At 55.4% G+C, this 13,366-nt stretch overlaps 1 protein-coding gene across 2 annotated transcripts in view; it reads left to right on the forward strand.

The window, feature by feature from the left end:
- The first annotated feature begins 809 nt into the window (after positions 1-809).
- SLCO2A1 (solute carrier organic anion transporter family member 2A1) overlaps positions 810-13,366 on the forward strand; it is a 74,212-nt gene continuing 61,655 nt past the window's right edge. The window contains exon 1 of one of the 2 annotated variants that reach the window (XM_002716257.6): positions 810-1,109. In XM_002716257.6, the coding sequence (XP_002716303.1) occupies positions 1,014-1,109 (96 nt within the window). In that variant the 5' untranslated portion in view covers positions 810-1,013. The remainder of the gene's footprint in view (positions 1,110-13,366) is intronic. The other variant, XM_089332246.1, reaches the window with a different exon arrangement.

Here is a 13,366-nt window from a genome sequence, read left to right on the forward strand (position 1 = left end):
AAGCCTCACCTTCTTCCCCGTCAGAATCCTGGTGGGAGAAACTCTCAGGGAGAAAAATAATAATAATAAATCTGCTCTTCACTCCCTCCCCGGGAAGGTCAGTGGGGTGCGTCGCGTTTGTCCAAGGGCTCTCCTCCCCCGCAGCACGCCAGGCCAGACCAGCGACATCGCTGACACTCGACAGCGCCTGCAGTTTACCTTGGCCAGGGGCCAGGGAGTCGGGGCCCAGCCCCGGGCGGCCCCCACCTCTCCACCGTGTTACCCGCCCCCTCTGCTGTGCAAAGAGCAGTGCGAATATAAATCAGTCTTCAGCACAAACAGAGCCTCGGAGCCATCACCGGAACTGAGAGCACAGGTTTGCGGGGCGAGTGCAAACAAGCCGAAGCCAGCTCCGTAAATCTCCCCAGGGCGTCGGGGCGCGGCGGCTCCCCACTGCGCTGGGACCCCCGCTCCCTACGCGGTGCCTCCCCTCCCCGCGTCTGGAGGCCCCTTTGCTGCCCCGCCCCCGACTCTCTCCAGCTCTCTCCCGCCCCGGCACTCCTAGTCTCCTCGCCTGGCCCCGCCAGTCCCGGGGCGACCCCGCCCCTGCAGCCGCGGCCCCCCGCAGCCGCGGGGCCGCTCCCTGGGCCGCCGCCCCGCTCCTCCCCCGCCCCTCGGGGCAGGCGGGTCCTTCCCGGAGCGCTCAGTCCGCGGGTCGCGGCCAAGGTCGCTGGCGCGCGCTGCGGGCCGCCGCGTCACACCTGTCCGAGGGGTGGTCACGGCGGGGGCGGGGGCTCGGGCCTGGGACACCGGCGGCGAAAGGGGAGGAGGGAGCGCGCGTTTCCTCATCGGCGGCGGCGGCGGCCGCTTTATAAAAACTTCTGGGCGCGCACTCCCTCGCTCAGTCTGCGCGCCGCGCTCGCCGCCCGCCGGCCCAGCCGCGCCTGCCCCGGCCCCCCCAGCCCCTGCTCGCGGTAGCCCCGGGCCCTGCAGCCACCGCTTCGGCCGGGACATAGAGGACGCCGCCCGCCACTATGGGGCTCCTGCCCGAGCTCAGCGCGCGCCGGGGCAGCGACGCCTCCGCTGGCCGAGCCGGCCGCTGTCCCCGCTCTGTCTTCGGCAACATTAAGGTGAGTGGAGTCGTCGGGGCGCCGCGGGATCCCGGGTCGCAGCCCCGGGGTCTGGGCGCACGCTTGCGGGTGCGAGCGTTCACACGCCGTCGCCAGGGTCCGGAGCGGGACCGAGTCCGAGTCCCGGCACCCGGCGAGGAAGCTGCGTGCTCTCGGGCTGAAACAGCGCACGGCGCATCCCGAGGAACCCCGTGGCGTCTCCTGCGGGCATTGGCTTGGAGGTGCGAGGGGTGGCATCCCGCCGGGGACACGCTGTGGTCTCTCCCAGACTGCGCGGGTCAGAGCCCACCTCGCCCTGGAATGGGTGGCCGAGGGACGTTTTCCCTCCTGTGCTGTGCCACCTGCCCACCTCTCTGAGAGGCTGGAGAGACCGGCAACCAGCTTGCATGCTTGGACCAGGCTTCCTGGTCTGCAGATGGCCCTTGGGTCCGTTCGGAGATGTGTAAGCAGGTGCCTGACCCGGGTTAGTTATGGGGAGCTGCAGATAGAGAGACGATGAGGTGCTGACCGTGGTGAGGATGGGGTGGGAAGTGCGTTTCCGCTCTCAGGAATGCAAGGGCCCCTGAATGGTTGAGTCCACACTCTGGCTGTTTTGTTGGTTCCTGAGGAGGAACCAGACACAGGCACTGGTGATGTTGCTGGGTAAGAAGTGGGAGGCTGCAGGACTCTCACCAGAGCCCTCTTGGGGTCGGGCTTGGGCTTGTGGGGCACGGAGGTCATTGCCCACAGTCGTGTGGTACCATGGAGCTGGGCAAAGCCTCCAATGATGCATCCAGGGGGTGCAAAGCCAGGAAGGAGGTCTATGTGGGCTGCTTCCGTGTGGGGGACGGAAGAGGGTCTGGAGGCCAGAGTGGACCCCACCATGTCCTTTCTCAGATTGTTCCTGGTGGCGGCGCTGGGCTCCCCACTCCTGCTTCTGCTGTCTCCCCACCCCACGGTAAATAAAGACGGAATGGAGCGCACAGCTGGGTATGCATCAGACAGCAGTTTTAAGGCAGTTCAGAATCTTCACGCTCCTTAACTGTTTCAAGCATTGTAGAGAAGTTTCAGCAGACAGCTGTCGAAATGTGGGTATTTTTAGTTAGGATTGAGGCAAGGGTTGAGGCAAAGGCTGGGGGGGGGAGGGCTGAGGGCAAGAGACAGTCTCCCTCCGTTCTCACCAAGAAGGGGCTTCCAGAGTAGGTGTCTGACGGCTGGAGGAGGACGCTGGAGGAGGCTGGTCCCTTTGGGTGCCCCCACCCGAGTCCCTAAAAATCAGTGAGTTTACGGCAGCATCTATCAATAGATAGATAGATAGATAGAAATCATTTCTCACCTGCTGATGATTTAACCGCACTGAGGTCGGAGGTGCCCAGCACAGTGAAGAGCTGTTCTTAACTCTTAATAACCCGAGTATCCTAGTCCTTACCTCGGTTGATCCGTAGTAATTCTAAGATGGGAGTTTGGAGATATCTGTACTTAGCCCCACTGAAACCAGGTACAAGTTTGTGTAGCCCCAGGCACAGCTGGGCTCTGGAAATCCCATCAGTTAAAGTCGCTGAAGCCTTTCCCTCCTGGGGCCACCCAGTCTCAGGGGCATTGCTGTTGGAAGGGTGAGTTCCTCCTCCCAAGGAGTACCCTGCACCCTCCCAGCGTGCTATGTGCTGCACCGTCTTATGACAGGCGTGACCTGGTGACAACAGAGGACATCCAGCCAGAGGGTCTGCCATTTTCCAGGTTCCTGTTTGCTGGGGCAAACTAACCAATCCGTTTTGTGGACATTGTTGCAAAGCCCCACACAAACTGTGTTGGTTTAAGGTGGGGAGAGTGCACTGGGAGGACGCAGGTCCACTTCCCCCTAGCTGCTTTCTAACGGGGGCAGGCGGGGCAGGGGGAGTGCGGAGAGGAGGTTTTCACCTTTCCTGGGAAAGTGGGTAATAAGAGCGGCTCCACAGGCGGGGCTTTGTTGGATGACACAGGGTGAAGCTCAGGAGCAGAGCTTGTGCACCATGCTGGTCTCTGGGGTTGGCCGGTGCTGGGTCCATTCTCCTCCCTCCCTCCCTCCCTTCCTTCCTTCCTGGCTTCCTAACTTCCTTCCTTTCTTCTTTTTCTTCTCCTTCTCTCTCTCTTTTTAGATTTATTTATTTATTTGAAAGAAGAGCTACAGAGAGGAAGAGAGAGAGAGAGAGAGAGGCAGAGAGAGAGAGAGAGAGAGAGAGAGGGGCAGAGAGAGAGGTCTTTCATCTGCTGGCTCACTCCCCAGATGGCCGTAATAGCCAGAGCTGAGCTGATCCGAAGCCAGGAGCCAGGAGCTTCTTCCAGGTCTCCCACATGGGTGCAGGGGCCCAAGGACTTGGGACGTTGTCCACTGCTTTCCCAGGCATAGCAGAGAGCTGTGGATCTGTTCTTGCCTCAACAAGTGGTCTGGCATGTTCACATGCCCCACCAGTCCCATGAGCCGTAGTTACTAGTGCTCAGGAGAGCAACAGTTCACCCCAATAGCAATGTGCAAAGGACACCAGGGGCAGCTAGCAGGAATTGAGCTGCGTGACGGTTCGGGGATTTTCCTTGCACGAAGTCCTTCCTGCAGCCCTACCAGGTGGGTTCTGCTCGTCTCCACTGATGGGGAAGAAAAAAAGGCTTCGTGATGCCAATCTCGCGTGTGTGGACACGCAAAAGACAGGTGGAGCAGAGAAGAAGCACAGAGGTGAGACTCTGGAACCAGAGGCCTTAACCACTCTGCCACCCTGCCCTCACCATCAGCGTGGTGTGGCTCCCATGGTGGGCTTGTTCCCGGGGCCCTGGGGACACACCCGCACACCCTAGCTGGGACCTAGGGGGCCGTGGTGGCTGCAGGGCACTTGGCGCCACCTGAACCACATGTGGAGAGCCTGCAAGTGTGGGGGCGGGGAGAGGGGTTGCCTACCTCCTCCGGCAGCAATGAGCACAATTGTGTTTAATATACAGACTGCCTCTGTTGCCTGTGTCATTTGGAGGCGGCAGGGGAGCAGGCCATCCCCCAGCACTAACTCTCAATGAAAACCAGGCCTGCCCTGCAGTTATGGGGGTGGAAGGTGAAGGTTGGAGGGAGCCCTTATGGCTGACTTACTCTGGCAGCCACAGGGAGATCTGTTTCTCCTTAAAACTCAACCTTCCTTCAGGGCCAAACTGAGGTTATCTTATAGAAAGAGCGGTCGATTGGTCCCTGCTGTGCAAATGTCAGGAAATTTCCAGAGCCAGGGCCCAGGGGAGGGAGAGCATGGCCAGCCCACCAGCAGCGGGGCAGCCCAGTGGGGCAGGAAGTCTGGGGAAGAACTGGAAACAGCAGCTCTCCCAGCGGCACCTGAGGGGCCCTGCGGACCTCTGCCCTGGGAGAGCCAGTTCCAGGTCGTGGCCCACGGCCCCAGCTTCCTGAACCTCCAACCCTGGGGAGGCATCTTGGACTTAACTTTTCCGTTTGCAGCCACCTGTTTGGAAGTCAGGAAGACAGATGCCTGGGCTGCAGGATTCCGCCACCGCCCTCCTGCATGCGGAAGTGGCATTATTTGGGCCTTGGACTCCAGGGAGCAGCACCTTGGTGTGTGTGTGTGTGTGTGTATGTGTGTGTGTGTGGAGGGGAGAACCACAGCAGCCAGTGGTCAGGCATCACACAGTCCTTCCCCCCGCCCCAGCTGGCGCTCAGAGCCCCCTTGACCTCTCGTGCTCTCCTGGCCATGCTGTCTCGATCCGTTTTGAGTCACAATCACCAACTACCTGAAGCTGGGTGATTCTAAAGAAAAGAGGTTTAGGGAGCTCACAGGTCTGGAGGCTGAAAGTCCATGATGGAGCGGCCTCGTCCGTTCAGCCTCCGGCGAGGGCCTTCAGTCTGCATCCCAGCATGGTGGCGAAGCAGAAAGGGGAACGCAGAAGGGGCGTGTGTGCAAGCGAGGAAGCAAGGGCCAGCGGGCTGGGCGCACTGTTCTGCAACCATCGCTCTCATGGGAGCTAACCCAGTGCTGCCAGAACTGCCTGAACCCCTTCCGAAGGTGGTGCCCTTGACCTAAGCCTTGACCACAGATCTCCCTGTGGTTGCCAGGGTAAGTCAGCCGTAAGGGCTCCCTCCTATGATGTCAGAGCTATGACGTCATTACCTCGCTCGCGGCACAGGGAGCTTCAACACACACCCAACCATCGCCACACTGTCGCACTGACACAGAGCAGACGGAGGGAGCACTTCAGATTGCTCCTTGCATCTCTTCCTGATCATGCTGCTTTGTTTGTGACAGTGGCTGCGTGTTTTTCCCATTCTTGGAGAAGCAGAACTGATACAACGATCTTGTTGAGGCCACACTGTGTACAGAGGAATGCAGGGGGTCAGTCCCCCGGCCTCAACCACACCCCCCTGCTTTGTTTCATCCTGTCCCATGGCTTGAACATACTTCAACCCCCTTTCTGCCTTGGGAGGCCCTGGGCTGCAGAACACCCAAGAGCCAGGAGTGGTGGGATGGAGAAGGGGCCGTGGATGGACCCCTTAGAGCGCCTTGGGTGAGTCTGGGCAGGTTTGGCCCCTGTTCCTATGTTGTGCTTGCCCGTTCCGCCCTTGGCTGCCCTTGAGAAGGACCATGAAGAAACAGCCGCAGGAGTGGATGCTTGTGTGTCTCCCAGAGGCTCAACACAGAAGAGTTGTCACTGCAGTACTTGGGGTCTCCCTTAGGGGGCATCACGGGAGGATCTACTGAGTTCCCAGTACTAGAAGAAATTTGAGTTGATCTGAGTGTTTGAAGGGCTTTTTATTTTGGAACAACTATAGATTCATAGGAAAAGTAGCACTTAGAAGTACTGTGAAGACTCTGCCCAGTTTCTCCCAGTGGGTCCCTCTTACATAACTACAGGACAGTATCAAAAGCAGGAATCAACATTGCTATCAAGTATGTGTGTAGCTCTGGGGCCAGTGCCTGCAGTGCTGGCATCCCATGTGGGCACCAGTTCGAGTCTTGGCTGCTCCATTTCCGATCCAGCTCTCTGCTGTGGCCTGGGGAAGCAGTGGAAGATGGCCCAAGTGCTTGAATCCCTGCACCCACGTGGGAGACCAGGAAGAAGCTCCTGGCTCCTGGCTTTGGATCAGCACAGCTCTGGCCATTGTGGTCAATTGGGGAGTGAAACAGCAGATGGAGGACCTCTCTGACTCTCCTTCTCTGTATAACTCTGATTTTCAAATAATAATAATTTAAAAAGAGTGTGTGTGTGGCTCTGTCACATGTGTAGCTTGTGTAACCACCACCCCACCTCTTCAAGGTAGAGCTGAGCCAACACTGCAGTGATTTCTCTTGTGCCCTTCTAACCGCCGTCCACCGCTCGGCTCTCTGCTCCATCACTGTCACTTTGCCGTTTGGGAAATATCCTATACATGGAATCACACGATATATTCCCTTTTCTGATTAGCCCAACAGTCCTGAGATCCATCCGAGCTAGTGGACTTATTAATCATTCGTACATTTTTATGGCTGAGTAGTATTCCATCGTGTGGCTGTACCAGAATTTGTTGAAACGGTCACTTGTTAAAGGCCAGTTAGGCTGTTTGCACCTTGAGACTGTTACAAACACGTGTGCTGTGAATGACTGTGTCCAGGCTTTTGTATGAACGCACATTGTTGTTTCTAGGTGCCCATAGGATGCATTTTGAGGCTTTTTAAGAAACCGGCAGACTACTTTCGAGAGTTGGTGGTGGTTTTGCATTAGGGCCAGGGTTAGGGCTGCTCCAACAACATGTGAGAGGTGCAGTTGCTTTGTCAGCATTTGGTTTTGTCACTACTTTTTCTTTGAGTTGCTCATATAGATGTGTAGTGACAGCTCACCATGGCCTTAGTTTGCATTTTCCTAGTAGGTAATGGTATTGAACGTCTTCTCATGTGCTTTGCTAATGTTTGTCTTTCCTCTGTTGAAATCTCTGCTCATGTGTTTTGCCTGTTTTCTTGACTTCTGAGTTTTGGAAGTCCTGTGTGTAAGTCAGAGCCAAGCCCGTGGCTGTGTATGTGACTGGCAGACTTGTTCTTCTGGTCCTAGCTCATTTCTTCATCCTCTTGACAGGGTATTTTACAGAGGAAAAGTTTAATTTTGTTGACTTCTACTTTGTCAGTTTTTAGTTTTTTGGGTCCTGCTTTTGGTGTCGCGCCTGAGAACTCCTCAAGCCTTTATTCCTAGTGCTTTCTTCTAAAGGTTTCCTGATTTTACGTTAACATTTGTGTTCCATCCTGAATTAGCTTCCATGCAGGTGAGGTCTAGGTCAAGGCTAGAGCGCTCTGTGGCTGTCCGGTGGTTCTGCACCTGCTGCTGAGATGACTCGGCTTCCGCTACAGAATCCCCTTTGCGCCTTTGTCAGAACCAGCAGCCGTCCCGCTGGGTCTGGTCTGCATTTCCGTGGCGCTGGCCTGTGTGGGACTGCTCTGCCATGACTCCTGGAGCACAGCAGGGCTTACAGCTGGGTAGCAGCTTGGTTTTAGCCTGCACGGCTGCGTTTCTCTGATGGATACCACATGTTATCACCCGTTCAGTTTCCCTTCTATTTTGGCTTTTAGAGAGATTTTAGGGCAGATTTAAAGCTCGCTTTGGGAGCTGGATGGGAGCTCTTGTATTGATGGTTCCGGCCTTTCTTCTGGCCTCAGCTGAGTGGGGCATCTTTTCCCCTGAGCCTGTTGTCTCCTTTCCCAGCCCCCGCCTTCCCATGACACGGGTCCTCTTGCTGTCAGTGAGCCTTAGGGCCTGAGTCTGGGGATCTCTCCAGTCCCTTCCTCAGATATTCATCTCATGCTGTTACGTTGCTGATTGAGGTGAGAGTAGGAGCAGGGCCAGTTGGGCCTGAGCTTTGCTGGGAGACCTGTTCTGAAACTTGGCAAGAAGCTCCCTTGGTTTAGAGGACCTTGATTCCCTGGGTATGCCTCATTGTTGGGATGGATTAAATTTGCCCAGGGGTGGGGAGTGAAACCAAGGCGGGAAGTCTCAGACTTCACTGTACCTGCACAAGGGTTGAAGGATGGGACGTCCTCCTGCCCAGTGGGCAGCTCACCCCCTGCTGCTTATCCTGCAGGGTGGAAATGCTAAGAGACTCCTGGGGAAACACTGGGGGCCCCGATGCAGCCTGGGGGCACCCACTGGAAGCAGGAACCCCAGGACGTGAGGCTTCTGGGAACTGTCTCATCAGCACCCGAGGCTGTCCCCCAACCTCCAGAAATGTGGCAGACTAATAATCCTGTCTTAGAAATTTAGCGTATACAACCGGGAGTCCTGAAGACAAGTTCCACTTTGTTCGCGCTCCATCCCACCTGTTGGGAGACCCCAGGTGCAGAGGCTGGAGGGCCTCCGTTAGGACACAGTGTTCGGCTTGTGTTTGCAAAGAGACTCATTGTGAAATTCCAGGAGGAAGTGAGCAGATTCCACACAGGGGTGTTGGGCTTGTGTTTGCAAAGAGGCTCATTGTGAAATTCCAGGAGGAAATGAGCAGATTCCACACAGGGGTAGAACGAGGGGATGGGGGTTGTGGCTGGGGTGTGGCCTGTGGTTTTGATACAGTCTTGTATTGTATCTGAAAGCCAAATAAATTTTATATTTTTCTGCACATGCTATATATGTGTTTCCAAATGGTATGTCGTATTTCCTCTGAAATATTGGAGGAACGCTGATGTGCCAAGAGGCTGTGCCGGGGCTCACCCGTGTCTCCCAAATGTGCTCTCCCAGGTGGGGCAGACTGAGCTGGGAAATTTGGAATCACAAGACAGGCAGCATCCACGTCGGAACTAGTTTATCTGGTTAGTTCACCCTGCAGCTTGCTGGGCTCACAGGGAAGGGTACCTGGGCAGTTTAAGTGGGACAGGTGTGTGCAGTGTGGGTGTCAGGAGACTCCGAGACTGAGTCTTGTGTGCCACCCCTAGGGAAGGGCCTTGGTGCAGGGAAGGGGTTGGCGGCTTCTGCAGTTAGTGCTCAAGCCCATGGGCTGCCAAGGAGACTGCAGGATAGGATGAGAGTGTTAAGTTTCCCAGACTGCTTGACAAGCCATTCTGCACTCTGCCCAGGCCCTTTTGGAAACTTCCTGCTTTCCTGTGATTCACAGCGCCTTTGGGGGAAACTGGCTGGCAGCTGGGAGCTCTGCAAGCATTTATTGAGTGCCTGCTGTGTGAGGCCCTTTGCTTCGGGTTGCTGTTTGCACGAGCGGCACCTGAGTTTCCCAGACACCATGGCCTGCGAGTCCTCTGGCCCCCGGCGTGACCGACTGCATCCATCTGCCCAGCACTGAGCACGGTCCTAGCACACAGGTCTTCCGGCCTCTAACCTGGAGGAGGGAAGCTCTGGGCCCACTGGGACAAGTTGGTCGCCCTACTGCCTTCCTTATTGAGCATTTTACAGCAATGAAATTCAGCGAGGAGGGCCAGGTGCTGCTGGCAACGGAGATAGACCTTGGGAATCCACGGGAGGAAGAAATGGGAGGTGCAGAGTGCAGGTGGGTGAGAGCCAGGAGGCCCGAGGCTGGGCTCCTGGGAAGCGGCAAGGCTTGCTTCTCCTTCTTGCTTATCCGTGAAGGTTCTCCCTGCACGTCCTGTGCCCATTGCTGGTCATTTTGATATCTCACAAATGCTGATAAAAGCAAAGATGGTGCCTCCTGGTCTCTGAATTACTGAATTTCAGAATGGAGTGAGATGACGAAGTTCATCTGCTCAAAGACGTTGCAATCCTCCATTTGCGTGGCCCCAGTGATGGGGAGCTGGGTGCACTGCAGAGCAGACCCAGACCGTGCTGCAGCGTCGGCTCCCGGCTGGTGTCTGCAGTGGTGAGCTGAGACCTACACTTGCCCTTCCTGTATATCCCCAACTGGGCAAAGCTCACAGAAGCTGTTGTCTCTGGTGGAAAGCAGACTCCCCCTCCCAGAAGCCCCGTAACTGCAGGCCACTATGCAGGGCTGAGACAGAAAGCAAGCCTGGGCCACCATCCTCACCAAGCCGGGCTGTGAAGGTGGGCACCGCTGGATGTCATGTGTGGCCCCAGATCACAGAGGTTTCCTTGCTGGTTCTGGTCACTGCAGCGAACTTGGTCACCACTCACATGGGTGCCTCCTGCTTTGTGGCTGCTATAGGAAGGCAGCACAGGACAGGCAGAGACCTCCCCACCATGGGAACCCCGCCCTCCCAGGCCCTACACATTGGTGGTGCCCTCGTCAGCTCTGTCTTCACCTGCCCCATGTTGCTAGAAGGAAATACCTGAGAATGGTAGGTTTTACAAAACAGGTACATTTACTTACAGTTCTGGAGGCACTAGGAGCACGGTGCTGGCAGCAGCATCTAGCCAGGGCCTCCTGGCACTGCATGGCTGAAGTATGAGAGAGAGGGTACATGGTGATAGCGAAAGCAGGAAGGTAACCCACACCAGCTCTGTAACATCCTGCTGTGCGGGAGCTAACTCGCTAATGCCCTTCGGAGGGCGTCATCGCCATGGCCCACTGCCCCCAGCAGGCCCCACCTCCTAACAGTCACACCTCCTCAGTACCAAGCTACACAAGGACTTCTGCAGACAGACCATGTCCCATCCACAGCAGGTTCCAAGGGCTGCTCCCACCCCAGCTCTCCCACTCCTCCTTCCCATCCTCTCCTGCCTGAGCTCCCACTTCTCCCTGACCTTGGGAGCTTTCCCAGAGTGTCAAGGGCACATCTGAAGGAGCCCTGGACACACAACAGAGTCCATCCTTGCACCATCAGCTGGACAGCAGCTTGTTGCAGGGGTAGAGAAGGGCTCTCTGGGAACCACATGGACTGAGGGCCCAGGAGGGAGCTCTCACAGGGGACATCTGGCCTCACAGTCAGGGGAATGTTCCTGTGGGTCCTGGCCTGGGCTCCAGGGCCGTGCCCCACTTCCTCTTCTTCTCCCACCCCAGACCAGCAGGGCCAAGTTAATGAAGAACCAGTCCTGTCTCTTGAACAGGCTCTGCCTCTGGAACCTGTCCTTGATCTGGGCCGTGAGTTCCCGGGACTCTTGGTTGCCCATTTCATTTTCAGACCCCTCTTGCTCCTGGACTCTGTCCTCCTGTGCTGCCAACACCTTCCTTGTTGCAGCTCAAGCCTCCTCCTTTGAACAGCTGTCAGTGACCTGGGAGCACATGGCCTCACTGAATTTCACAGATGAAAATATATAAAATCTACAAGGACTGAGTACAATCATTGATTAACTCTATTTTGCTTGCCTTAAAAATTACAAAAATTCCGAATCCCTACCTTGGCACCAATGCCTTTTTTTTTAAAGCAGCAATTATGATTTCCTGAGCTAGCATCACAGACACGGGTGCATTTTATGAGGATACATATGTGTATGTATCCTCAAACAAAACACAATGGGGTGTGAATGCAACTGTTTGGGGGTACCCATCATGCTGAAGATTTAGTGAAATAATACAGACAAGGCTGGAAACACTCTCTGACTAAGCCCCCTTGCTGTGCTGGGGGTGCCTGTTGTCCAAAATGTACAGCACAGGGCATTGAGAGGCAGCCCATGGGACCTGCCCCATTACATAGAGCTGGAGCTGGGGCTCTGTGGGAAGACCCTGTCTTACAGTTGTTTTCCTCTCTTGCACTTCACTGTAAGTCCAGAACAATTGAGCCAGAGCTTTGCCACTTCCTTGCTTCATCCTAATAGACGCAGCTGAGTGGCTCATTTATATTTATTGTTGTATTTCCCCAAGGCACATTTGGCACTGACTGTCCTGAAAGTATCCATTCCTTGGTTTCCTGTCTTGCTGTACAGTCCTTCACTCCAACTGTGAACCTAGACCTGCACCCTGGCTGGATGGTGTGTGAACATTTATACCTGCCGTGGGTGTGGGGCAACCAAGGGGCTTAGAAACCCTTGCTTTCTAAAGGAAAGCAGAAATGGAAACCCGGCCAGTGACACTGTGTTGTGTCATGAAGACATCTGCCCAGAAACTTACAGTGAAGAGATAATTTGTGCATCTAACAACTAGAGTGTCAGTAAGTAAATGGGACATCTGTCTAGGGAATATCACTTACAAATGATTTTTTAAACCCTGGGGAGGAGGCCATCTTCTCATGTTAAGTACAAGGAGGCAGAGGGACCAAAATAGGTAGAGATGATCTAAATTGATAAAAGTCAGTGCATGCAGAACAAGAAGACTCCGGGAGCTGAACAGTGCTGGTTCTCTTTGAGTGGGAATCCTTCTTTGGGCATGTCTAGGGTTTGCATTTTTCTACTATAAACATGTCCTATATTTACACTGAGAAAAAACTGACAACTCACCAGCCCTGAAGTCTGTGGTAACAGCCCACTCTACTGTGCCAGGTGCACTGGAACACCAGTATGATGTGTGAAATGCAGTGGCTGCCTCCCGGCCTCAGAGTGTAGACCTGGATGTGGCTGGGACTGCAGCCAAGAGGATGAGGCTGTCTCCAAGTCCATTTCCCGAAGGGCCGTCCCCGAATCCCCTGCATTTCGGCATCCACAATTATATCTGCGTCTCACGGCTCCCAAGGGATGGAGGCACAGTGAGATAACGGTACTTTAGGTCTCAAAGAGGGGCAAGAATGTGGAACGTTTTCTTTTCTGGAAAGATGAGGAAGTGGTTCTGCCCAGGAAGCCCTCTCTGCTCTCCTGATGCCCACTCCCAGGGACTGGCTCAGAGCTCAGGAATCCAGCCCTAAGTGTTGGCCAAACATCTTAGAGAAACCAGTGTATCTGATGGGCTGCTCGCCCTGTAGGAAGAGTGGGCCCGAGGGCAAGGCGGTGAGGACAGAAGCTGGGGCTGGGTCTTCAGACTGGAGATCTGGACCTGAGCCTGGGGTTCACACCTGGGAGGATGTGGGGAGCAGCCACGGGTGGGCTCACCCAGTCATTTGGTGAGCCTTGATTGGGCACCCCCTATCTGCAAGGGAGCTCTCAGTAGGATTGTAAACAGCAGGCTTGTGAACTGGGGATGGCTGCCTGAGCTTCAGTTACTCCTTCATTCATTATTACTGGTCACTTACTAGCCCCACTGGAGATGCCGTGATGATCCAGAGTGGCTAGTGCCCTTGTGAGTAAGAGGGGCAGTGCCTGGATGCACAGACAACCGCAAGGTACAAAGTGTGTCATATGACGGAGAGAGAATGGCTGGTTTCTGTGAGAGACATCAGCAGAGTCTGAACTGGAGTCTGCTTAATACACATGGAGTCAGGAACTCTGAATTTAACTAGTCACTTTCCTGGTTTTCGCATGGAAGCCCTGCATGAAGGATGCACGTGAAACAAAGTCCCTCCTTCCAAAGGCAGTGC

The sequence above is a fragment of the Oryctolagus cuniculus genome, chromosome 4 (assembly GCF_051225735.1).
Source record: "Oryctolagus cuniculus isolate XC-2025 breed Fujian yellow rabbit chromosome 4, ASM5122573v1, whole genome shotgun sequence".
Taxonomy (NCBI): domain Eukaryota; kingdom Metazoa; phylum Chordata; class Mammalia; order Lagomorpha; family Leporidae; genus Oryctolagus; species Oryctolagus cuniculus.